Source organism: Oncorhynchus tshawytscha, linkage group LG09, assembly GCF_018296145.1.
Source record: "Oncorhynchus tshawytscha isolate Ot180627B linkage group LG09, Otsh_v2.0, whole genome shotgun sequence".
Classification (NCBI taxonomy): domain Eukaryota; kingdom Metazoa; phylum Chordata; class Actinopteri; order Salmoniformes; family Salmonidae; genus Oncorhynchus; species Oncorhynchus tshawytscha.
Window position 1 is genome coordinate 31,176,417 of NC_056437.1, and position 26,993 is coordinate 31,203,409.

The window sequence follows — 26,993 nt, forward strand, 5'->3', positions numbered from 1 at the left end:
ACACTCCGAGGGCCCTCACCTCCTCCCTGTAGGCCGTCTCGTCGTTGTTGGTAATCAAGCCTACCACTGTTGTGTCGTCCGCAAACTTGATGATTGAGTTGGAGGCGTGCGTGGCCACGCAGTCGTGGGTGAACAGGGAGTACAGGAGAGGGCTCAGAACGCACCCTTGTGGGGCCCCAGTGTTGAGGATCAGCGGGGAGATGTTGTTGCCTACCCTCACCACCTGGGGGCGGCCCGTCAGGAAGTCCAGTACCCAGTTGCACAGGGCGGGGTCAACATAAGAGTGCCATCAAGGAAAGTGGCCATTGCCCAATTGACCTCCATTCATTTGAAGCAACTCTGAAGAGCAAGGTGATGGTGCTTAGCCTACCCTGAGGAGTTGGCAACATCATTTTTTAAATGCATCAGTGATGAAGGGCAGGTGATGTGAATAATTGAACCGAAGATGGGCCACTTGCCAGATTTCAATGTAATGGTAGCCAAAAGCTGCTTGTACTGTGGACACGCAGCAAGTAGCCTAATTAACACATCCGATTCAGTCTATTAACACGCATGGTTCCACTCAGCAACCTGGCTCATTGTTATAATGTATGCAAGGAACATTTCTTAAATCAAGCATTAGAAAAATGCATTAAACCTCTTTAAAAACAAAAGTAAATGCTGATGCTGCCGTATGCAGAATAATAGACATGACATACTGTACTATAGCCTAAAGGAGAACAGATGCATTAATTCAGGACAAACATTTTATTCAGACTTTAATAAAAACGTTATCACCGTCATCACAATCATGCACAGTAACGGCGGTAACAGAAGTCCAGAGACCCTCCTCATGAAAGGCACTGTGCGCGCGGGGAGCGGTCTCCCGCCCAACATACTGCGGCAGCACACACCAAACAATAACTACATACATCAGTTTCACTTTAAACATCAAAAAACAGAAAAACCGGGGGTAAGGGGGAATGGAGGTTGAGAAAATGGAGGGTGTGTGAGTGAAGGTGAGACCAAGGACCCCAAGGTATTGTAAATTATATTTGAAATATTATATTTTTAATCAAACTCCTTGCAAGGACCACAGAGAAACTGTCCCGACTGGCTGATTACAAGAAGAAATAAAAAACATAGCAACACCAAGGAACAAACATAGCTCTGGTAGTCCCCCATACAATAGAAATATGAAACCATATATTTGAGATAGAGAATGGAATCTAACCATCTCCACTCCAATAGACTCACACTCTGGTTCAGCCCCCAAAAATAAAATACAAAAATAGAAGTTTATCCAATCTCATTTTACATTCTCTTTAGGTACGCAAAAACAAGTTGTTCACTTCAAGCAGGCTGTTTGTACAAGATTACATCACTAAATAGATCTTCCCTATGTATACACATATTGAGAGTGCATCGGGTGAGTGCAATTCCGCTCACTAACAAAATCCTGGTAAACAATCTTCACTAATTAAACTTTCCGTTTCCATGGGGGATGTAGGAGTCAAACAAACATGTAGTTTGCATATAGTATTTATACTGGAAATATGAATTGCAGGATGACGGCGTTAACACCAGCCAGTGAGTGAGTGTCCCTTTAAACAGGGTCAAAGGTTGGGAGAAGAGAGCTCTTATCAGGATGGTTCAGCAGTTTAATATTTAAATGCACATCATACACAAACACACATCTCAGGCCTCCTAAGTACAAAAAAGCTATACAAAAACATAATGAAAGAAAACAACTTGCAAGTCATTCATTTCCAAACACACACACACACACACACACACACACGGAGGAATGCTTCATCCAATTATCTTGTGCCATTTTCTTCAGGAGAAACCAAAGCCCCAAAGGAGCATGGGATACACCGCAAGTCCATCGCTGCCTTCTCAACCAAACTTCCCCTCCTATCTCAATCAACCCCAGTAGTCCTACTAAACAGTGCCAGATAGTCCCCTCCTACCCCCACTGTTCTCATTGGCTCCCAACAAACTACCTCAGTTCCTATTGGGCGGGGGGCTGAAGGTTCGGGGGAAGATCATTAGCTGACAATGAGCTGTCTCAGGTATGATTGGGTGAGGCTGCGGAGCTCCTCGAGGGCATAGTCCTCAGGCATGGGCAGACGGCCGATGTGGGGCGCTAGCTGGGACAAGGGGATCTCGCCACCCTCACCACCCTGCTGCAGACTCAACACCACACGCAGGATGTTAGCCACGCGCTTGGCCATCTCTGGAGACAAGAGAGAGGAGAAGTTTAGGTAGGTCTCGGAACACACCTATAGTCCAGCTTCTCTAGACCGAGATTGTATCTCAGTCTAGCAGTAGCCCACATTCAACTTATTTACCGACACTTTTCCCACTAGAGGGTATATCCGTGATTAGTGGACTGCTCGGATAAATGTGTTGTTTGTGCCGCTGAGCGGTGCCCTGTAAAGAATGTCGATGTCAATGTCTGCGCCCACACGCTCCATTTTACTTCCTATCTGTGGCAGCATGGTGCCCATATTACAAAGCTGATTAGCTAGGACAAACAGGTGTAAAACAGACAGGTGTGTACACAAAGCTAGAACACAACATGGAATCCATGTTTGGTTTTGATTTGTATTTAATTCATTCTTGGGAACCGCAAACAATTACTTCCTAATCAGAACTGTCTACTGATAGCAGTTATAGGCTTGGACGTGGGAAAAGTGACAAACAGGTGCAGGCCGACAAATAACTCGTAAGGTATATGTTATAAGACCAGAGTTCCATTCAGGTCTAGAAACTGGGCTAGGGCAGACAGGACAACGCAGAACATTAAAATTAACGTTACGTATATAGATCTGTCCTAGGAAAGATCAGCTACCCTCTGATTGGAGCAGACGGCTCCATCTCACCTGATTGGGCGAGGCGGTCCTTGGCAGTGGAGCAGGGGAGGAGCTCTATCCTGCTGCAGAGTGATGTCACCTCGGTGTGTAGACGTTCCAGCTTATAACCAGCACTGTCCATCTGAACACACACGGAGAGAGAGTGAGACCGAGAACGACAGAGACCCATTACATACAAACATCACGCATCAATATGAAGCATTCCAGCACTTTCTATCCATGCAGCGCCAACACACGCACCCTCCCACCCACAAACACACATCCTTCCATTTAAAAAACCCATACAGCCTCAATGTGTTCCAGATCATAGTCATATACTGATGGACAATGGTGGCTAAGACTGACAGATAGATAATCAGAAGATCAGCAGCATAGCTAATTGGCTAACATAATCAACTGTAATGGAGTCAACATAACGCCAGACAGATGTACCTGTTGTATGGCGTGTAAGGTCTGTATGACTCTGATGTAGTCCAGGTAGACTCTGCCTGCCGTGTCCCAGTCCTGGATCACAGCACAGCGCTCTGGAACAGCCAGCCCCTCCAAGAACTCCAACAGGTACTCATGGTTATCATTGATGATACAATCTACAGGGGAAATACACAGGTTGAATAGGGTTAGAGGTGTGTGTGTGTGTGTGTGTGCGCGTGCATGTGCGTGCGCATGCGTATACACACCTGAGGCTAGGTGTTGTATGACCAGCCTGTGGCAGAGGTTCCAGTGGCCTGCTCTGTACAGGTGCAGGGCCTCTCTGTGTCTGTCTGTCTCTCTTCTGGCTCTAGTAGCTTTGGCCAGGTGGAGCCACTGTTCTGGGATCAGTAGTCTTTCTGTGAGGAAGCGCTCTTTCTGGGCAGACTCCTCAGTCTCCAGCAAAGGGCAGTGCAGCTGGAGCATCTCCCTCACCGCACGCTCACGGAGCCTGGAGAGGAGGACATGTTAGCAGGTTTAACTTAATTCAACTTTCCATGTTATAAGTATCCCAACAGGACTTGCTCACGTAATGTGTAAGCTTGCCTGAGATTATTACAGCCGTTAGCTCCCAGAGCACAGAGATAACACATTACAGACAATTCACAGTTGGAATTGGAACCCAGCTGGTCACAGTAGCCCTTGTGTGAGATTATGATAAACCGTGTTCAGCCTATCGGTCCATCCTGGGCATCTGCTGAGGGCACTGACCCTAAAATCCTCCTGTGACTAATCAATTTAAACTTCGTCATGATTCATGTTAAAGTTGAGTGTGAAGTCTCTTCCTGTGTGTATGTTGTAAGGTGTGTGTTGCAGTACGTACATATCCTCAGATATGTGCAGCAGTACATAGATGGCCATGTCCCAGAGGCCAGCACTCTCCAGCTGGGCAGCGTAGCTGGTGTGTATGAGGCCCTGTCGCGCGGGGCTCAGGTGTGTGTAGTGCAGCGCCTGCAGGACCGACCACAGGTGCCAGCTCAGACGGTAGTCCAGACGCTCCCACGTCACCGTCAGCGGGTCCAACAACTCCTGCAGGCTGTAGTGTCTGGGAGGGAGAGGCGTCACTTATCATTTAAACCCCACTCTAGTGGTACTTCACTTTTATTCTGTTAAATCTGCTTGAGAATGGAAATGTAGGATTAATTCTAATCTATTTTGAGAAACCTATGCAGTGTGTTGTGGGAAATGTAGTACCTGTCGCTGTATAGTTTGAGCAGATGGAAACAGATGTCGTAGAGTGGACGTTTAGACTCTTCTTCATCCATGTCCAGCGGGACTGATTGGTCAAGGTAGGGGGGAAGGGGGGCACAGGCGTACTTCTGACCCTCTGCAGAGCCCTGGAAGGCGGCTTCGTACTTGGCCAGGGCGTCAGCGATGGAGGCGGTGGGAGGAAGCATGTACCACAGGTGAACCGCCACGCAACGCTTCCAGTCCAGCTCTGAACACACGTTCACCACACAGTCTGTAGACTGCCACACCTAGAGAGACAAGTATATACAGCTCAGAAAACATTTAGTACTAATGTACAGTACTAGTCAAACGTTTAGACACCTAATCACTCAAGGGTTTTTATTTTTTACTATTATCTACATTGTAAATTAATAGCGAAGATATCAAAACTATGAAATAATACATATGGAATCATGTAGTAACCCAATATATATTTGAGATTCTTCAAAGTAGCCACCCTTTTTCCTTTGCACACTCCTGGCATTCTCTCAACCAGCTTCATGAGGTAGTCACCTGGAATGCATTTCAATTAACAGGTGTGCCTTGTTAAAAATGTATTTGCAGAATTGCTCAAATAACCAAAGAGAAACAAGTCCATCATTACTAAGACATCAATCCAGAACATTTCAAGAACTTCAAGAAGTTTCAACAAGTGCAGTCTCAAAAACCATCCAGCACTAAGATGAAACTGGCTCTCATGAGGAATGTCACAGGAAAGGAAGTCCCAGAGTTAACTCTGCTACAGAGGATAAATTCATTAGAGTTAACTGCACCTCAGATTGCAGCCCAACTAAATGCTTCAGTGTTCAGAGGAGACAGTGTGAACCAGGCCTTCATGGTCGAATTGTTGCAAAGAAACCACTACTAAAGGACATCAATAAGAAGAGACTTGCTCGGGCCAAGAAACACGAGCAATGGACATTAGACTGGTGGAAAGCTGTCATTTGGTCTGATGAGTTCAAATTTGAGATCTTTGGTTCCAACCGCCGTGTCTTTGAGACGCAGAGTAGGTGAACGGAGGATCTCTGCATGTGTGGTTCTCACCGTGAAGCATGGAGGTGGTGTGATGGTGAGGGGGATGCGTCGCTGATGACACTGATTTATTTAAAATTCAAGGCACACTTAACCAGCATGGCTACCAGAGCATTCTGCAGCGATACACCATCCCATCTGGTTTGCGCTTAGTGGGATTGTCATTTGTTTTTCAACAGGACAATGACCCAACACACCTACAGGCTGTGTAGGGGCTATTTGACCAAGAAGGAGAGTGATGGAGTGCTGCATCAGATGACCTGGCCTCCACAATCACCCGACCTCAACCCAATTGAGATGGTGTGGGATGAGTTAGGCCGCAGAGTGAAGGAAAAGCAGCCAGCAAGTGCTCAGCATATGTGGGAACTCCTTCAAGACTTAGAAAATAATTCCAGGTGAAGATGGTAGAGAAAATGCCAAGAGTGTGCAAAGCTGTCATCAAGGCAAAGGGTGGTTATTTGAAGAATCTCAAATATATATATATATATATATTGATTTATTTTACACTTTTTTGGTTACTACATGATTCCATATGTGTTATTTCATAGTTGTGATGTCTTCACTATTATTATACAATGTAGAAAATAGTAGAAATAAAGAAAAACCCTTGAATGAGTAGGTGTGTCCAAACCTGTAACTGGTACTGTATATTACAACAAATATGTGTATTGCAAAACCTACACACATAAACGTAGCAAAGGATAACCCAGTTAATGGTGGTCTGAACACAACGGTAACAGCTGCATGCGCACACGTGGTTACTTACAGGTTTCCCGGCGAGCAGGGCGAAGATGCGTAGCCTCTCCTCCTGCAGAAATGAGTCTGTCTGCATTCTGTTCCAATCTCCAAGTTGCAGCGCCAGCAGCTCCCGGCCGTACTGAGAGCCCACCGCCTGGGACAGCAGCAGGGAGAGGCGGTGGTCCCCTACACACACAGGTTAAAGACTTCTTAATGAGATCCTACAGCCTGGCCAAACTCATTTGTGAGATGCCCCTGGGGCCTTATTATAGCCGCTGCGTAAATTTCACACTAAATATCTGCGTGTGCCATTTCTGAAAAGAGAATGCACACTCACAAAAAAAAAAGAGATTTCTGAAGTCAGAGCACGTCATCCATACGCATGTTTCCAGTTATAAATCAGATCAGTTTTAAAACGGTGCATGTTTGAACGAGCATTATAACTGCGCTTGAATAATGCCCATCATTCACCTTTTATGGTAAAGACAACACCCATATTTGCTGTATACTTTGAAAGTACTGGAATTAGGTCAAGACAGTAAATATACACTGCGCAAAAAAATAAAGGGAACACTAAAATAACATCCTAGATCTGAATGAAATATTCTTATTAAATACTTTTTTCTTTACATAGTTGAATGTGCTGACAACAAAATCACACAAATGATCAATGGAAATCAAATTTATCAACCCATGGAGGTCTGGATTTGGAGTCACACTCAAAATTAAAGTGGAAAACCACACTACAGGCAGATCCAACTTTGATGTAATGTCCTTAAAACAAGTCTCAGTAGTGTGTGTGGCCTCCACGTGCCTGCATGACCTCCCTACAACACCTGGGCATGCTCCTGATGATGTGGCGGATGGTCTCCAGAGGGACCTCCTCCCAGACCTGGGCTAAAGCATCCCCCAACTCCTGGACAGTCTGTGGTGCAACGTGGCGTTGGTGGGTGGAGCGAGACATGATGTCCCAGATGTGCTCAATTGGATTCAGGTCTGGGGAACGGGCGGGCCAGTCCATAGCATCAATGCCTTCCTCTTGCAGGAACTGCTGACACACTCTAGCCACATGAGGTCTAGCATTGTCTTGCATTAGGAGGAACCCAGGGCCAACCGCACCAGCATATGGTCTCACAAGGGGTCTGAGGATCTCATCTCGGTACCTAATGGCAGTCAGGCTACCTCTGGCGAGCACATGGAGGGCTGTGCGCCCCCCCCCAAAGAAATACCACCCCACACCATGACTGACCCACCGCCAAACCGGTCATGCTGGAGGATGTTGCAGGCAGCAGAGAGTTCTCCACGGCGTCTCCAGACTCTGTCACGTCTGTCACATGTGCTCAGTGTGAACCTGCTTTCATCTGTGAAGAGCACAGGGCGCCAGTGGCGAATTTGCCAATCTTGGTGTTCTCTAGCAAATGCCAAACGTCCTGCACGGTGTTGGGCTGTAAGCACAACCCCCAGCTGTGGACGTCGGGCCCTCATACCACCCTCATGGAGTCTGTTTCTGACCGTTTGAGCAGACACAAGCACATTTGTGGCCTGCTGGAGGTCATTTTGCAGGGCTCTGGCAGTGCTCCTCCTGCTCCTCCTTGCACAAAGGCGGAGGTAGCGGTCCTGCTGCTGGGTTGTTGCCCTCCTACGGCCTCCTCCACGACTCCTGATGTACTGGCCTGTCTCCTGGTAGCGCCTCTATGCTCTGGACACTACGCTGACAGACACAGCAAACCTTGTCACAGATCGCATTGATGTGCCATCCTGGATGAGCTGCACTACCTGAGCCACTTGTGTGGGTTGTAGACTCTGTCTCATGCTACCACTAGAGTGAAAGCACCGCCAGCATTCAAAAGTGACTAAAACATCAGCCAGGATGCATAGGAACTGAGAAGTGGTCTGTGGTCACCACCTGCAGAACCACTCCTTTATTGGGAGTGTCTTGCTAATTGCCTATAATTTCCACCTGTTGTCTATTCCATTTGCACAACAGCATGTGAAATGTATTGTCAATCAGTGTTGCTTCCTAAGTGGACAGTTTGATTTCACAGAAGTGTGATTGACTTAGAGTTACATTGTGTTGTTTAAGTGTTACCTTTATTTTTTTGAGCAGTGTATATAAAAGGAAATATCAATGGCAAACATGATCAAATGTCTTGAGGTATTGGCAGAGTTCTCCCCCCACCATTAACGTTTGCTGTATCTGACATTTTCTGATACACAAAAACTGCACATTTTTGCAGACCTGTAAACAGAAGTAAATACGTTTTTTTTAATGTAAAACATTAAACAAATATATATTTATTAAATAGGAGTAGGCCCACTTACAGTGATTGTCTTCAAAAGATCAACTGTCTGTTCATATGTATGTTATGCATAAAGCAAAAACTTGAAATTATAATAGCCTATCTAATAGGCCAATTAAATGAGAGATGCTCATGGTCATTTGCTGTATGGCTTCTTCGGGAATATGAACTCATGGCCAGAAAAGGTTATGATATGTCTTGTTTACTGGAGAAATTTGACATTACAGAATTCAGACGTAGCCTACAAATGTTATTGGAAAAGGTGAACTGTCTGTTAAACTGCTCTTCAGATCAGACCACAATACTTGAAATAGTGGTAGTTTATCTGTTTACCACTGAAGTGGGTGGAATTAAATGAGAGATTAGATAGGCTACAATTTGTCCTAACTTGTTGGATGCCTATAGACTATTTCGCAAGTATGAAACCATCACAGTCCAAAAAGCTGCGGAATTTATTCTGCAATGATCATGGGAATGAAAGAAATCGGAAATAGATTTCAAATTATTTTAGAATGCAAAGAAAATAAATAGATTCTAGAACCACTAGAAACAGTGTACAGTGTGCGGGAGGGTAACATAACGCCAGTTTGGGGCATATTCTGTGTGTAGGCAACATTTCTAAATGAGGCCCCAGGTCTGCAGCAGGCTTTACCTTCCCACCCCTCATCCATCCATCCCCTTTCTTCCTGATCTCTGTTCCCCTTCCTCTCTTACCAATCCCCTCAAACTCCGATCTCCCCCACCTCTCACCCCTCCAATCCCCCCTCTCCTCACCACTCTTCTGAGCCAGCCTGCAGGCGTCACTGATGCGGTGTCCAGTGAGGTAGCTGAAGATGGCCTCCACATGTCCTCCCCCATGGCTCAGGCCCACCTCCTGCTCGATCCTCTGGGTGGCGCTGTGGGACAGCCAGGCTGAGAAGCTCCTCCTCCTCTCCAGCTGCTGCAGGTAGCTGCTGGTACCAGGCTCTGGCGTACCCAGCCGACCCCACAGGGCCTCACACAGAGTCCACACCAGAGCCCAGTGAGCCAGGACCCCTACAGGGAGAGAGAGATAAAGTTATATCTGAACTCATTCAGACAGCAATGGGAGAGAGAATTAAAACAGGAGGTAGCAGCGGTGATGTTAGAATCATAGGGAAGTTTTGGAATTGGACCAATAAAGTGCGAGCCATCTACCATTGTGTGTGTGTGTGTGTATGAGAGTGTTGCATCGCTTACCGTCTCCGGCACCAGCCTCCTGGTTGAGGTCAGTGATCCACTCCACATACTCGTGCAAGGCGGCCACCCCACTCTGGGGCTGGATGAAGGGGCAGGCCCCCTCTGTACTGATGGTGCTGTGCTTCAGGCCAATCTCCAGGGGCCGCTGGTACACCGCCTGGCTCTCCTCACTGTCCCGCGGCTCCAGACCAACCACCTGCTCGATCACTACCTTGAACGGACTGTCTGAGAGTCTGTATGGGGAGGGGAAAGAGGGGAGTTTAGGGTTCAGTTTCTACCACCCATAACCACTGCTCTGATACAGTAAGTCTGGATCCCATTCTGACACTCTTACAGCATTGTGTAAATGAGTGGTCTGGTGTTCGTTACCGTTTGCTCTTGGCATGTTTAGGCAAAAATCCAAAACTTCCAGCTCCTGCGTCTCCCTGGTCCTGCTCCTTGTCCCCAGCCCCACTCAGCCTGTCTCCACAGTGGACAAGAGTCCAGCCTGGACCCCAGCCAACCCGGAACGACCGGCCCGTGAACAGAGCTGCATCCATCAGCAGACGGCCCTAGGTGGAGGGAATGTGTTGATTACGTTGTCTAGATGATTTAAAACTGCCCGTACAGCTATGTTCACACATACGAAAACCACAGTGGATTCATTGAAATGATCCAACAAATGTCCATGTTCTCTCCATGTCCCTCATGTATCCCTGTGTGTTCAGTCTACTGTACTGTCACATATTTAAACTCTTAACAATCATGATGTAGGATGAAGTGTCTAGAAAGACACCTGAAAAATACTAATTAAATACTAGTAGTATAGTTATCATTACCTTCCCCAGTGTGACTGAGTTCTCTGGGGCTACAGGGCCCCCCAGGCGTCGAGCCCCCACCGTCCGTACAGTGGCCTCTGCCGCTGGGGCTGGCAGCAGGAAAGAGGGCCCCAGCGAGGGCCAGGGGGAGAGTCGCGAGGGCTCAGGAACCACCGCTGACGGCCGAGACATGGACAGCCTCCCGGGAAGGCCCCCTCCAAAGGGCACGTCAGGGAGCTGAGGGAAGAGACCTGCCCCGCTGAAACGAGTCTGCAAGAGACCACCGACTGGAGAGAGAAAGAGAGCAAGAGAGATCGATGAGCATTTATAATAGCAATAAGGTACCTCGGGGTTTGTGGTATATGGCTAATATACCACGGCTAAGGGCTGGTCTTAGGCACGACGCATTAAATGTTTTATCATACCTGTGGTATACGGTCTGATATACCACGGCTGTCAGCCAATCAGCATTCAGGGCTCGAACCAGCCAGTTTATAATAGCATTTAAGACATGTTAGGGTCTCCGAGTGAAGGATGGGTGACTGTGTGTGAGGGTAGAAATCAATGTTAGGGCTGTGTGTGACACTTACTGGAGGGCCTGCCCTGAGTGCCAGGCAGGAGGATGCGAGGGGAGGCCCTGTCTAGAGAGCTCTTCATCCCTCCCTGCTCAAGGAACATGTCACCATCATCATCCTCAGCAAACAGAGATGCCTTCATGATCTGAGAGCAGAGAAACACACATCACAAACACATTGTCTTCATGATGTGATTGAGGGCTCCATTAGCCTCAACAAAAAAGGTAGAATGTGAGGGTGTACAGTAGTATTTTACCTGGAGTGTGTGTGGGTTGATTCCCATCGAGGAGGCAATCTGACTGGATGCAGAGACAGGGTTATGTTCTGTGGGGGTCACAGTACCCAGCCGACTGCCCTTATCCTCCCCCATGCTGCTCTCCCCAACCTCCTCCAACATGCTCTCCCCTGGGGCATCCTGGGTAATGTCGGCCATGTCACTGTCCACCTCAGACATGCGGCTCAGCAGCTCCAGCACAGCCGTGGACTGGACACAGAGCGAATGGACACAGGATACACACAGCAGGGAAAGTGCAACCAAACACACATAGTAAGGTGACACACACCAAGAAGAGAGACACACACAGACAAAATCAGTTTAGTGTAAATAAATGAAAATGGTCAGCACAAGTCAGACAGACCAGCAAAGTGTGATCTTTAATCCGTTTATTTCTTAGCTTTATCAGATCAAATACAAGATATCACAGATGTATATAGGAGCATGTTTTACATAATAAAATAATTAATAGCTTGACTCAATATTACCCCAAGAGTAGATGTTGTAGCTTCTTAAACCCTCAACCAGAAAAAAGACCTAACCCTTAATATATTCTGCAGGACTGGCAGCTTATCACACATCACTCATTATCTTTGGTCATCATCTCAAAGCTCGTTTCAAAGAGAAACTAATATTCATAACAAATAATCAAAAATACATTGTGTAGATTTTTACGAGATACAACCATAATAATGTGAGGTTCTGAAGTTACCATAATCAGTACTACACATGGGCAAATTATATTGGCTTTTAAAACATAACAATGGAAGGAACAGTTGGCAAAATACAAACATTTTACAATATAATACAGATTTAATTTAAGAAATCTTAAAACCTTACAAACAAACTATTTCTGAGTTAAGACTTCACTTCAAACATTTCCTTAAAAAGGGGAAATCTGCAGTTGGTACATCCATTTTTAGACTTTGAAAGTAATGATATAAACACATTGATTCTTGAAAAATATAACAGATGCCTCATGAGCATAGTTGTCATACACCATCACCACCCAAAATATAAGCTTGTGTTACTCCTTTGTTTGAACAATGTCAAATTTTACAATGTAAATTTAAACAAACTGTATAGCCTCAAAACATGGTTAAAACTACAATTTCAATATCATGGATGGTCAAGTCCCTGTATCCATAGCACTACCCATGTGTTTGGGAGTGGTTACATTTTTCCCGCCCCATCCCTTAGCTGTTTACCAAATCAGTGGCGGGGTAGCGCTTTGTTATTGTTCGAACTGCAGATTGACAGTTAGATTCTCTGATCTAAAAAACGATTTAACACAGCCTTTAAAGGGATACTTCTGGATTTTGGCAATGAGGCCCTTTATCTACTTCTCCAAATTCAGGTGAACTAGTGGATACAATTTTTATGTCTTTGCATGCAGACAGAAATTCCAGAAGTATCCCTTTAAAACACCGTATTTTCAATCCACGGATTACTTCATGCCATAGCTATTGATCCAGGGTGATGTTTAGCTAAGGACCGTTTATATTTAGAGCACAGATGAAGTTGATGTTCCTGAATCAGTTGTGAGGGGCAGAACGTAACCACTAACCAGAACTGACAAGACTTTTGACAAACTACCCTGCCCACCTGTCTGTGGGTGGGTTGTGGCCTCCACCACCTCAGGTACAGCTGAACCTGGGAGAGGAGAACCCAGCCTTCCCCACACCTCCACTGATAAACAGATAATGTGGGGTGTCCCATCTGATCAGTCACTATACTCAACAGCCCATCCAACTGATGTCAGATCAATGTTTAGCAACCTTATTTGGGGTGCAGAGATCACCAAGACCATCTGCATCAAGGGCTACCAAACTTAAAACCTTTCCATAGAAACCCATTGAATACAACCTATTATAGAAGTGGTGAAACAGCTGAGATCTAGGCAGAGAACCCCACACACTGCATGTGGCTGTAATGGTAGTGGAAAGGAAAATGGCTTCAATTCAGATCATGTATATTTAGGTTGTATATTGACTAAGGCCTTCCAGGTGATGTAGAGAGCAGTGGGTGTGACTGTCAGTGTGGGTGGGCGCGCTGTGCTGCTCCGTCTACCTGAGCCTGTGGCGCCACCTGCTGCTGGGAGGGAGGAAGCTGCTGCAGCCCTGGGGGAAGTGTTGTGGCCGTCTTCAGCTTCTTGGGGTCCACTTTGAGAGGCACTTCCTCATCCTCATCAGAGTCCTGCAGGCCATACTTAGAGAAGTGGGCCACCTGCAGACACAGAGAGATGAGTTACAGACATTGGAAGGGAGATATGGAGACACACCTTTCGTATGCGTCTAGGCATGCTTACTTCAAACACCCAGGAGCCGGTCTCGGGGCGGTACTCAAGGAAGCGGGCGCCCTGTTTGCGTGAGGCGTTCTCCAGACGGCCCTCGTAGTTCATCTCAGACAGACGCTCAGGGTTCTTTATCTGAGTACAAGTGGTCTTATCATTAGGCCACACCCCATCCAGAGTCACCTCCGCTCGCCTGGCAGAGGAGAGGAGTGAGGGAAAGGAGGGGAGGGAGAAAAAGGTATAAAATAACATGGTGTAGTAAAGAGGTGAGAGGTAAAGGATGAGAAATAGAATATCAATTTGAGTTACGTCTCAGCTGTGATCACTATCAGAATATGTTGAATCAGTTTATGACTTTGTGATGAAATTACAAGGAAACTGATAACGACATTTTCCCCAGTGTGAAGGGTAGTAAGTTTCCCTGTCACTGACCTGTTGAGCCCCTCCCCCTCAGCAGGCTTGTTCTTGTCGTCGGGGTAGACGATAACCTCTTTGCGTCTGAAGTGAACAATCTCATCCAGGTTCAGCCCAGTCACATTCACCTCGCCATGGAAAACACTGAGCCGTAACCTGAGAGCCAATCAGAGAGCAGAGCAGTGAGCTACGGACCAATTATTTCCCCAGAGCTGTTTCCACCCGACCAATCAAGAGAACCGTTGACCTTTTCTGCCCACGGTGAAGTTCTCCACCACACACACGCCGTTCTCGTCCACCATCTTGGCCAGCTCGTCCATGGCGGGGATGGTATAGTAGCCCACACGGCACAGAACGATACCTGCAGGGTGTGGGGGAACCTCCTGCACCTCCTCCTCTCGCTCCTCCTGTATAGAGTCCTCTCCCAGCGATATGTCCTCGCTGCTCACCTGGAATCAGAACACTCATGTCAAACCTCAAAAGTAGAGCACTATATGAGAAGCATGGCCAAAAGAAGTGCCCTTAATGGGAATAGGGTGTCACTTGAGACGACCATATTCATCATCGGTCTACTCTGTTCTATCACCTCACCTCCAGGCCATTCCTGCCCCTGGCCCCCACCCTATGGGCATTGAGCTCTGAGATGGTGTCCTGCAGGCTGGGCTTGGTGTAAAACTTGTTGATCTCCAGGTCATCCTCGGCCCCTCCCTCCACCACCTCCCTCACATAATCATCCTCGTCCACACTGGCACTGTAGGGGGGGGGAAGACATGGTTCAGCAACAAACATCACACAGATCAATATCACTGACGGTGTGTGTGGGCGCGTGACTGACCTGAGTCCGTTGAGGGGGTACTCCGGTGGAGATGCCAGGTCATCTGTGTCTCTGTTGATTGGGCTGCTGTACAGGCTGCTGCCATTCAGGTTCTTCAGCACCAGCTTCTTAATGCTCTTCCTGGTTTACAACACCAGAGAAACACACAGATCAGATACCATACACCAACATCACTGTCAGAATACAGACAGAAGCATATAGCAAAAAAGCTACCGAAAACCAAGTTGTAGTATTCGATAAGAAAAACATACCAGAAAAAAAGAAAAGAAAAAAAAAACGGTAAATCAGTTGAAACAGAAACATGTCAACTATCTACAAGCGAATTTCCACAGACGGCCACCTACCTGGGCATGAAGGCTCCATTGGTGAGAGAAGGCTCGTCATCATCCAGCCCGTCAAATAGCTGAGACTTGGAGGAGCCCGAAGATGTCAGAGCTTTGGGCCGCACACGTGTCGCAGGCCGCGGCGTCAGCTTGTAGTGAGTGGGCGTGGTCAACGCCTTCTGGGCTGCCGGATTGGTGGGCTTTAGACGCTCCTCCTTCTTTTTGGGGTCAGAGAGGGGGTTTCTGAAGAGGGGGGAGTCACCAAAGGGGGAGTAGGCCAGAGCATTGATCTGCTGCTGCAGCACTGCCTGCTGGGCCGCCGCCGCGTTAGGGTCCGTCAGCGCTGGGAGGAGAGAGAGACAATTATAGCTTCACCTAGCCTTCAAGGGCTACTGGAAGTTTCCACCACAGTGTAATGTTATCCAGCCAGTTTCTTCAGTACACTGAAAGAGTAATACGACTAGGTACTAAAGGAAAGTGCTAGAGAATGTGCTTTCACAATCAGCTTGAGACTGGGCAGAGGAGATAAAGGTGGTAGATGGAAGTGGTATTTACCAACAGGCTGTTGTTGTGCTCCGAAGCCCAGAGTGCTGGTTCCTGTGCTGAATCCCTGCGGTCCAAACGCTCCTATTGTTCCCAGAGTGGAACCCAGTGTCTTGTTATTCCCAAACAGAGACATCTGCCCAGTGCCCACCGCTAACAAACACAGAACACACTTAGAGAAACATCCACAGGGGACTACTAATGACTGACAATACAGACTCCGGTAAAACACCCAAATGGGCAGGTGTTTGTTTTTGCTTTTCTTTACACGATGGATATTTCATGTATTTTTGGTTTCTTTATTATTGTATCCCAGACCTATGGCGCTCTTCCTGTTCATACCTGCTCCAAAGCCGGCTCCCAGTCCAGTCCCCAGTCCTCCTGCTGTAGTCTTGTTCCCAAAGAGGCTTCCGCCAGCAGCAGTGGGTCCAAAACCTTCACACAACAGAGAGAACACGATCATTTAAATAGCCAATACGATTATCGATAGACGATTTATTTGCAAGTACTAGCCTTTATCACACAAGTGCACTCCAATAAGGGCAGATGATCAACTCACCAAAGTTAGATGGGTTGGTGCCTGTTCCGAGGGTGAGGGCGGATTTGTTACCAAAGAGGCCGGTGCCTGTGCCAAACGACGAGGCGCTGGTGGTGGTGGCGCCAAACCCTGCCGTCTTATTACCAAACAAGCTCTGCTAGGGACAGAGAGCAGATTAATACACACCCATCCCACCATGCCTGCACCTAACAACTGTGTAAAAGCCTGCGCAGTCGAGTCGATTAATACCTGTGTGCCGACGTTCCCGAAGGCGGTGTTGGTTTGTCCGAAGAGACCGGTGCCTGTCCCAAAGCCTGTGGCTGGTGTGGTCTGAGCTGTGTTTCCAAACAACCCCCCTGCCTGGGACGCCGCGGTGCTCCCAAACAGACCCCCCTGGGATGGAGAGAGAGTTACTCTAGTGGAACGGTACAATGTTAGGCATGTGAGGGTATTAACATGTACGTGTGAGCTCTCACCATGGTGCTGGTTTGTTGGGGCTGGCCCATGGTGCTGGTGTTGCCGAAGGAGAATCCTGTGTTGGGTGTGGTTGTGGCCTGACCGAAGGGCTTGAACAGGCTGGCTGCCTGCTGGGCCTGCTGGGGCTGTTGCTGCTGGCCAAACAGACTGCCTGTGGCTGTACCAAACCCACCAGTACCTGGGGACAGGGAGTTAAAACTAATATATAATACATTTGTATTTATATTTTCTATTGAGCTTTGTCTATGGGCCTATGTGACTTACTGGCGCCAAAGTTGGTTTTGGCCTGGCCGAAGGAGAAGCCTGTGTTGGTGGCCGAGGAGCCAAACAGCCCTGCAGCCCCCGTACTGGGGGTGGCTGCGGCCGCAGTCCCAAAGAGACCCCCCGTTGGTGCAGCCATGGGGTTAGTGGGGCCCTTCCTTCCTGCCTGGTAGTCCTCCAACCTCAGCTCCTACACATAGCAAACACCACACAGGAGAGAGGGTGAGTGAGGCCTGGGCTGCACTGATCCCATCTTGCACTGGCTCCAAACACACCCTACACTGACACTCACAAAAACAAAACTCACCACATACGCATACAGACAACAAAAACACACTTTTACACTCATATGCTGCGGCTACTCGGTTCTATATTTGACTCCTATTATTATCATCGATCCTGATGCCTAGTCACGTTACCCTGCATTAATGTTCATATCTACCCGAAATACCTCGTACCCCTGCACAGTGATCTGGTACCGGTACTCCCTGTACATAGCTTAATTCTGGTGTATTTTATTCCTCGTTACACATTATATATATATATAGTGGGGCAAAAAAGTATTTAGCCAGCCACCAATTGTGCAAGTTCTCCCACTTAAAAAGATGAAGCCTGTAATTTTCATCATAGGTACACTTCAACTATGACAGACAAAATGAGAAAAAAAAATCCAGAAATCACATTGTAGGATTTTTTATGAATTTATTTGCAAATTATGGTGGAAAATAAGTATTTGGTCAATAACAAAAGTTTCTCATTACTTTGTTATATACCCTTTGTTGGCAATGACAGAGGTCAAACGTTTTCTGTAAGTCTTCACAAGGTTTTCACACAATGTTGCTGGTATTTTGGCCCATTCCTCCATGCAGATCTCCTCTGGAGCAGTGATGTTTTGGGGCTGTTGCTGGGCAACACGGACTTTCAACTCCCTCCAAAGATTTTCTATGGGGTTGAGATCTGGAGACTGGCTAGGCCACTCCAGGACCTTGAAATGCTTCTTATGAAGCCACTCCTTCGTTGCCCGGGCGGTGTGTTTGGGATCATTGTCATGCTGAAAGACCCAGCCACGTTTCAACTTCAATGCCCTTGCTGATGGAAGGAGGTTTTCACTCAAAATCTCACGATACATGGCCCCATTCATTCTTTCCTTTACACGGATCAGTCGTCCTGATCCCTTTGCAGAAAAACTGCCCAAAAGCATGATGTTTCCACCCCCATGCTTCACAGTAGGTATGGTGTTCTTTGGATACAACTCAGCAATATTTTTCCTCCAAACATGACGAGTTGAGTTTTTACCAAAAAGTTATATTTTGGTTTCATCTGACCATATGACATTCTCCCAATCTTCTTCTGGATCATCCAAATGCTCTCTAGCAAACTTCAGACGGGCCTGGACATGTACTGGCTTAAGCAGGTGGACACGTCTGGCACTGCAGGATTTGAGTCCCAGGCGGCGTAGTGTGTAACTGATGGTAGACTTTGTTACTTTGGTCCCAGCTCTCTACAGGTCATTCACTAGGTCCCCCCGTGTGGTTCTGGGATTTTTGCTCACCGTTTTTGTGATCATTTTGACCCCATGGGGTGAGATCTTGCGTGGAGCCCCAGATCGAGGGAGATTATCAGTGGTCTTGTATGTCTTCCATTTCCTAATATTTGCTCCCACAGTTGATTTCTTCAAACCAAGCTGCTTACCTATTGCAGATTCAGTCTTCCCAGCCTGGTACAGGTCTACAATTTTGTTTCTGGTGTACTTTCACAGCCCTTTGGTCTTGGCCATAGTGGAGTTTGGAGTGTGACTGTTTGAGGTGGTGGACAGGTGTCTTTTATACTGATAACAAGTTCAAACAGGTGCCATTAATACAGGTAACGAGTGGAGGACAGAGGAGCCTCTTAAAGAATAAGTTACAGGTCTGTGAGAGCCAGAAATCTTGCTTGTTTGTAGGTGACCAAATACTTATTTTCCACCATAATTTGCAAATAAATTCATTAAATATCCTACAATGTGATTTTCTGGATATTTTTTTCTCATATTGTCTGTCATAGTTGAAGTGTACCTATGAAGAAAATTACAGGCCTCTCTCATCTTTTTAAGTGGGAGAATTTGCACAATTGGTGGCTGACTAAATACTTTTTTGCCCCACTGTATACATATATTATTTAAACTGCATTGTTGGGAAGGGCTTGTAAGCAAGCATTTCATAGTAAAATCTACACCTGTTGTATTCTGCGCATGTGACAAATTGATGTGACAAAACTTGATTTTGATTCAATACTTTAAAGTGGATTCCTCTCCTCATCTCTTTCCCTTTCATTTGAACTATTCTAAAAGACAGAGGGCAGCTGAAAGTAACTGCATAATAATGACCCACCTCCAGTGACTTGTTCTCGTACTCCTTCATGGCCGTGATGCACTGGTGCTTGGTGTTAATGCTCGTGGTCACACCCCCTTTCACCATGGTGTCACTTCCTGTTGCAGGCTGAGGACGACAGAAGAGGACATTAATTGGAATACAAACTCCTTTACTGTATTGTAGCAGGATAAACTGATTACTCGTACACATTGCAGAGAAAGCTGACCTATGATTTTCTTGAGGATTACAGTAAAGAGTTGCATGACATACAGCAGTAAGTACAGACCTTTCTAGATAAAATAACATTCCATACACGACACTAGACAGAGACCTAGTACAGTAGTTTGGCCCAGGTGTAATGGGCTAGCCTAGGTCAGGCCAAACTTACGTTGAACTTGACAGTGGTGCCTGGCTGAGCGGCTTGCTGGGTGAACCCTGAAGCCCCGAACAGGGAGGCAGACGCCCCTCCGAAGGGGTTGGAGTTGGTCGCCCCAAACAGCCCCCCGGTGTTGGCCGTGCTCGTGCCAAATGCTAGACAAAAAAAAACATCTTAACGATCTAGCCAGACATCGACAATGACGTAGGACCATGTGCCTGACCAAGATAACTCCTGCCCCTCATGAGTGATCTAAAAATCGTCTGAAATATGAGCAATATACAACATCAAATGCATCTAATCAAAAGATAAACAAATATTCAAAGAAAATAAATGTAAGGTATTACACATCATGATCTCATTGTATTTCATTTAACACCAGCTGTCACACAATTACTACAACGGACCAGAACCCTCTATCTACTACAATTTTACAGGCTAAATAGAAGGCACTGGAGTAGCCATAGGAGTGCCACCACAAAATAATAAATTTTCTAAACCAGTTCTATTTGCCATTGTTGCATGTATGGAACTCTGAGAAGGCACAGAATTCTAAGCTTACACTCCATAGACCCAGTCGGTATTAGATAGAACGTCGCGACCCTGCCCACCAGCGGGGAAAACAACCTGTGGTTATGGACTCGCAGCAAAAACGTGCCCTTTTTCAAACGCAATTTCATTGTGTCTGCTTGTTTTAGTAAATTACTTTTCAAAAGTGCCTGGTCCCTAGTGTTAAAAAAACAAAACAATAGTGGGGGTTCACTCATGCCCCTTTTCATTACGATGCCAGCAGCCAATTGAGCGAGTGAGCGCTAGCTCACTACCGACCGGAACATGAAGCCTGCCCCAACCAACAACACAAACGGCCTATACAGCTACAAGTAGTGAGTGGAGTTAAATCGAACTGTACTAAACAAGTTAAATATCTTACATGTGATGAAATGTTTTCCACATATAGCTACGCCTTATCTCAGCTCACTGGTCACCATAGCAGCACCCACCCGTAGCACGCGCTCCAGCAGGTATATCTCATTGGTCACCCCAAAGCCAATTCCTCCTTTGGTCACCTCTCCTTCCAGTTCTCTGCTGCCAATGAATGGAACGAACTGCAAACATGTCTGAAGCTGGAGACTGCTGGAGATCTCCCTCACTAGCTTTAAGCACCAGTTGTCAGAGCAGCTCACAGATCACTGCACCTGTACATATACTTTTTCTTTTGTTCTACGGTCTTATTGATTGTAATTTGTTTATTCCATGTGTAACTGTTGTTGTATGTGTCGAATTGCTATGCTTCATCTTGGCCAGGTCGCAGTTGCAAATGAGAACTTGTTCTCAACTAGCCTACCTGGTTAAATAAAGGTGAAATACGTGTAGCCTACTTGAACACAGCGTCCCCACATTTTCCACTCTCCCACACCGAATAGCCTGAAGCCACAGGGCTCTTCTTGCAGGCTCCATTTCCCTATGTGGGAGCATTGCGAACTACAGGTCTAGATTTTTGGCCTGGTTACATGTACATGGAACAACACAGTAGCCAGTGGTGTAGAGTACATAACTTGTTTGGGATAAGGGCCAGCATTTTCACTTTTGGATGAATAGCGTGCCCGAAGTGAACTGCCTCCAACTCAGTCCCAGATGCTAATATATGCATATTAATATCAGTATTGGATAGAAAACACTCTGAAGTTTCTAAAACTGTTTGAATGATATATGTGAGTATAACAGAACTCATATGGCAGGCAAAACCCTGAGAAGAAATCCAAACAGGAAGTGGGACATCTGAGGTTTGTCGTTTTGAACTCACCCCTATCGATACACAGTGGGATATGGGTTATTTTGCACTTCCTAAGGATGCCACTAGATGTCAACCATCTTCAGAACGTTGTTTCAGGCTGCTCATGTGGGGGGCCGGATAAGAGCTGTTTGACTAAGGGGTCTGCCTACAGCCTCGTTCTCAGTCACACGCTTTCACTTGAGGTAGCTCTCGTTCCATTGCTTTTCTACAGACAATGCAATTCTCCAGTTGGAGCATTATTGAAATTGTATGATAAAAACATCCTAAAGATTGATTCTATACTTAGTTTGACAAGTTTCTTCGACCTGTAATATAACTTTTTGAACGTTTCGTCCGAATGGACCAGATTGCGCTTTTGGATTTGTTTACCAAACGCCCTAACAAAAGAAGCTATTGGACATAAATGGACATTATCGAATTAAACAAGCATTTATTGAAAAACTGCGATTCCTGGGAGTGCATTCTGATGAAGATCAAAGCAAAGTGAATATTTATACTGCTATTTATGAATAATGTTGACTACCCAACATGGCGGATATTTCTCTGGCTGGTTTGGGCTCTGAGCGCCGTTCTCAAATTATGCTTTTTCCGTAAAGTTTTTTTTTTATATTTTTTAAATCTGACACAGCGGTTGCATTGAGGAGAAATGTATCTAAAGTTCCATGTAGAATAGTTGTATTTTCATCAACATTTATTATGAGTATTTCTGTGAATTCATGTGGCTCTCTGCAATATCACTGCATGTTTTGGAACCACTGAACATAACATGCCAATGTAAAATAAGATTTTTGGATATAAATATAAACTTTACCGATCAAAACATGGGGTAACATGAAGTTCTATTAGTGTCATCTGAAGAAGATCATCAAAGGTTAGTGATTCATTTTATCTCTATTTGTGCTTTTTGTGACTCCTCTCTTTGGCTGGAAAAATGGCTGGGTTTTTCTGTGAGTGACCTAATATGAGTGACCTAACAATTTGTGGAGCTTTCGCTGAAAAGCATTTTTGAAATCAGACACTGTGGCTGGATCAAGGAGAATTTTATATTTAAAATGGTGCCTAATACTTGTACGTTTGATAAGATTTCAGTTGATGTGTATTTTATTTGCAATTTCATTGGCTGTTGGCGAGGGGTTCCGCTAGCAGAACAGGGTTCCAGGTTAAGGTTAAGTAAAAAATACTTTAAAGTACTAAAGTAATTTTTTGGGGTTCTGACTTTATATTTTTGCCAACTTTTACTTCACTACATTCCCAAAGAAAATGTACTTTTTACTCCATACATTTTCCCTGACACCCAAAAGTACTCGGGCCATTTTCCTGTCAAAATGTAACAATTCACATACTTATCAAGAGAACATCCCTGGTCATCCCTACTGCCTCTAATCTGGCAGATTCCATAAACACAAATGCTTCATTTGTCAATTATGTCTGAGTGATGGAATATGCCCCTGGCTATCCGCAATAAGAAAATTGTGCCACCTGGTTTGCAAAATACAAGGAAATAATTTAAAATGGTTTATACTTTTACTTTTGATAAAGTACATTTTATCAATTCCATTTACTTTTGATACTTAAGTATATTTAAAACCCAATACTTTTACTCAAGTAGTATTTTACTGAGTGACTCACTTTTACTTGAGTAATTTTCTTTTAAAAAGGCATCTTTACTTTTACTCAAGTATGACAATTGAGTACTTTTTCCACCACTGACAGCAGCTTTTCGTCATTTGATATTTCTGTATAACAAACCAATTTTTTTTAAACGAAGTTTCCTCTTTTACAATGAGGCTCAATAGGAAAGAAAGTTGGTTTCCCCCAATTTGTGGGTGTGGTCGAGGAGAATTCCTTATTAATACGTGAATACCGACTGGGACTACATAGTACACCCAATACGACCACTGTCCCACTGGTCACAGAACAGTCATTTGAATGGGAATGCATTATAGTACAACTAATTCTATGGTAAACCTGTTTGAACAACCTCAATGCTAGACAGTAAAAATAGACACTGACTGCCAAAGGAGGCTGGTTTGGCGGCTCCGAAAGCATTGCTCTGCTGGGAGAAGAGTCCTCCGCCGCCGCCCGTGTTGGTGCTGCCGAACAGGCTAGTGGACGTGCCGCTGGCCGTGCCAAACCCAAAGCCGCTACTGGTGGACGACGTTACGGGCTGGCTGAACGTACTGGAACCAAACAGGCCACCTGGGGAGGGACACACACCACCTCAAACCAGCTCACACACAGGTCCCTATGGCCAGCTGTAGGAGTGCTCAACTCAAATTCTTGTAGGACCCGGGCTAATGGTTTGGTTTCATGTTCACTGAGGATCCTCTAGAACTGGAGTTGTGCATCCATGATCTGACTAAGCCAGCCAGATGGGCCTTTAGGTCCATCTGAACTAGTTTATGGGAGCCCCTAATCATTTCACTCATTACAAGGAGAGGTTGTCTCAAATAACATGCAGCCTTCATCCCCCTTGTCCCACCTTTTTCTTTCCTCTCACTCAGCACAAATAACCCACAAACTCACATATATTACAGACAATAGGGCCATACACAGTGCCACCTGTCTACATGATCACACTCCCTTTAAGAGCAGAATGCAGACTGTGGCTTTGCTCCAAACCAAATACTACATATTGTATATACTTTGTATGTACGGAAAACCCTTTCAAGAGTATAACAGGACTGTGGGTGCGCAGCCTTTTTGTGTGTGCACATCCGCCTGTTTAACAGCGGGCCGTGTGTGTGCGCGCGCGTCAACCCATGCTTACCTCCTCTACCTGCACCAGTGTGGATTTGTTGAGGATTGGCTGTCACCACTTTTGAGAGAGTAAAGCATTACAGGGTGGGGTTAGACACACATATTCAACCACCACATGTCAGTAGCAGCATCACGGTGGGCACAAAAAACACTCACCATTGTATATTGAATAATAGATAAATGTATAGAGCACATAGTCAGCTCTCTGTCTACTGCGAGTGGCAGTGTGATCATGCAGGTTCACTGTTCAGGCATACGTCACAGTACAAAAGCTAGTCTTAAACATGTTCAACGTCATACTTTATCAGTGCTATCATATTGACACATGGAAATCCCCATGAAGCTTTGTGGTTAAAATTCCAGTGGGAAATTTCATTATGTAATCTGTAGGTTATGCAAAAGTTATACAAAAGACCTTATGCCACAGACACCTTTCTTATGTGGCTATTCATTCAAATGAAGAACACGGTCACCCTGAACTGTCAGCAGAGTTAACCACTTATACCACTGCAATGGAGAACTGGCCTGATCCTAAACCCAGAAGATAGCTGCAGAAACCATACTGCTATAGGGCCTCAGCAGATTATAGTGAAAAAAAGTATTCAGGAAAGCAGCTTTGGCCGCTGTACGTTAATTAGAAGAACAGATCTGATATTCGACAGGATTAGGCAGGTACTGAGTTATTAACATGTGTTATAGTCAGGATCAGGGAGATGTGGCAAACCTGGTTTATTCTGCGTCGCACCAAAGAGTCCTCCAGTGTTGTTGGTCGCCCCAAATGCTGAGGCCCCGAAGCCACCTGTTGTCGCCCCAAAGCCAGTGTCTGCAAACACAGGGTCAACACCACCCCTTTTATAATCCGGAACAATTTAACTTTACTTGAGAGTGAATGCTGAGGCAAAGACATTGATGAGACAAGCTGGAAACCAAAGGTACTCAACTTGTCAGGGATACATTAAAAATTACACTTGCGCACATTGTTGTTACTTACTTTGTTGTCCAAACGTGGATGAAGTTCCAAATCCTCCGGTCCCTCCCCCGAAAGGAGCACCAAATGACTTGTTGAACATCTTCTCCTGCTAGCAGGACTGCATATGTCTGCTCAGCATTTCACAAAATGACAAACTTCAGCTTATATCAGCAGACAAAAATAACTGACAAACATACTTGACAGTAACTGAATACAATTATAGTAATCACATAAATGTTCTAAGTTACCAGATCTAGCTCGATACAGCTGGCTATGTATGATTTTGGGGCATGGGTATTCCCTTAGCCAAGAAGAGAGCAGTAGATGGCTCTGGCTGAACACAGTACCTGATTTATATCAGTGCGTGAATGACGTTGACATTACAAAAGGATTTCCACTAGAAGCTAAGGTTTTCTATGAGACAGCCGATTGGCATGTAAAATGTTTTGTTAGATGTTAACCTGGTTTTTAGCATAACCTGGCCTATATGGCAGTTATAATAACACACATAGCAACACAAAAACGAATTAAAGTTAGTTGAGAGAAGCAGTGTATAGTTAATTAGTTCTGGCGGTGCGAAGTTCCAGAAGACAGGACTAACGTTAGTTCCAATATAATTCCTGTCATGAGAACCTAGTTAGCGAGCTAGCTTACTCAGCTACTGTAACGTTAGTTAACCACCGTCCACACATTCACTACCTGCCAGTCCCTCAGTTCATTGATATATATTTTTTTAGAGCAAAGGCCAAGAGTCCATGTAGAAATAGTTTGACTACTTTAGCTAGATTTCGCTAACAAATAGCGCTCACCGCTCCGTTGGCTAGTAAACTAAAGATTACGTTTGAAAGCCAGATAGGCGCCAGAATGTGTTCTCATCACGCTAAACCAAGGCCTGGCAGACGTCGTTAGTTAACTAGCTGCTAGCGCACTACTTACAGACTGATATTAAAACAGTCTTTAGCCAGTTAATTTCCCACCTCAAAACATTAAGAAAATGATCACACCAACGTCGCACAAGATAAAACCAGATATGACCAGTTTAATCTGCTAGCTAACGTTAGTTATACACATCCGCAAATGTCGCTGGTGAGTCAGAACCGCAAATCTGTTGACGGTGGCTAACAGTTAGCTAGCTGACTAATTAGCTAGCTCCTGTTAGCAAACCCTCTGACATGATAACAATCTTTGATATCCAACAAATGTATCTAGGTCGTTCAAGTCAACACTATAGTTAGATATATTGACAACTTTAACCGACCAAAATAGCTAGCTAACGTTAGCTGTTAAAGAACTCATTGCTAGCTAGTTGTGATGTTGTGCTAACTAGCTTGATATGTAACCCAGTTGAAAAAGGGATGGAAGGACAATGTTAAAACTCACCGTAAATAAGATTATGTTCAATACAATACGTGTATTTTGATCCAGTCACAATATGGGTGTAAATTGGGTCGACGTCTCTAAACTGGATTAGATTGTAATGTTCTTTTTCCGAAACTGCGGCTTTTCGTTGCACAACGAGGAGGGAAACTGCGGTAACGAGGCCAAAATGCGTCACGACGCACGGCGG

General features: G+C 45.4%; 1 protein-coding gene across 1 annotated transcript; it reads right to left on the reverse strand.

Annotated features, from left to right (window-relative positions):
• Positions 1–732: 732 nt before the first annotated feature.
• LOC112257798 (nuclear pore complex protein Nup98-Nup96) lies at positions 733–26,993 on the reverse strand. Its single transcript, XM_024431647.2, is given in 33 exon segments — positions 733–2,218; positions 2,868–2,979; positions 3,291–3,445; positions 3,536–3,777; positions 4,150–4,371; positions 4,521–4,804; positions 6,355–6,512; positions 9,401–9,661; positions 9,845–10,077; positions 10,214–10,395; positions 10,663–10,928; positions 11,232–11,361; positions 11,473–11,700; positions 13,561–13,716; positions 13,799–13,976; positions 14,216–14,339; positions 14,342–14,353; positions 14,445–14,646; positions 14,789–14,948; positions 15,033–15,152; positions 15,377–15,698; positions 15,911–16,051; positions 16,241–16,333; positions 16,458–16,593; positions 16,686–16,829; positions 16,913–17,091; positions 17,178–17,364; positions 19,544–19,651; positions 19,914–20,056; positions 23,710–23,895; positions 25,181–25,279; positions 25,448–25,554; positions 26,807–26,993. Coding segments are annotated over 32 exon segments (5,430 nt in total). The 5' UTR covers positions 25,527–25,554; positions 26,807–26,993; the 3' UTR covers positions 733–2,030.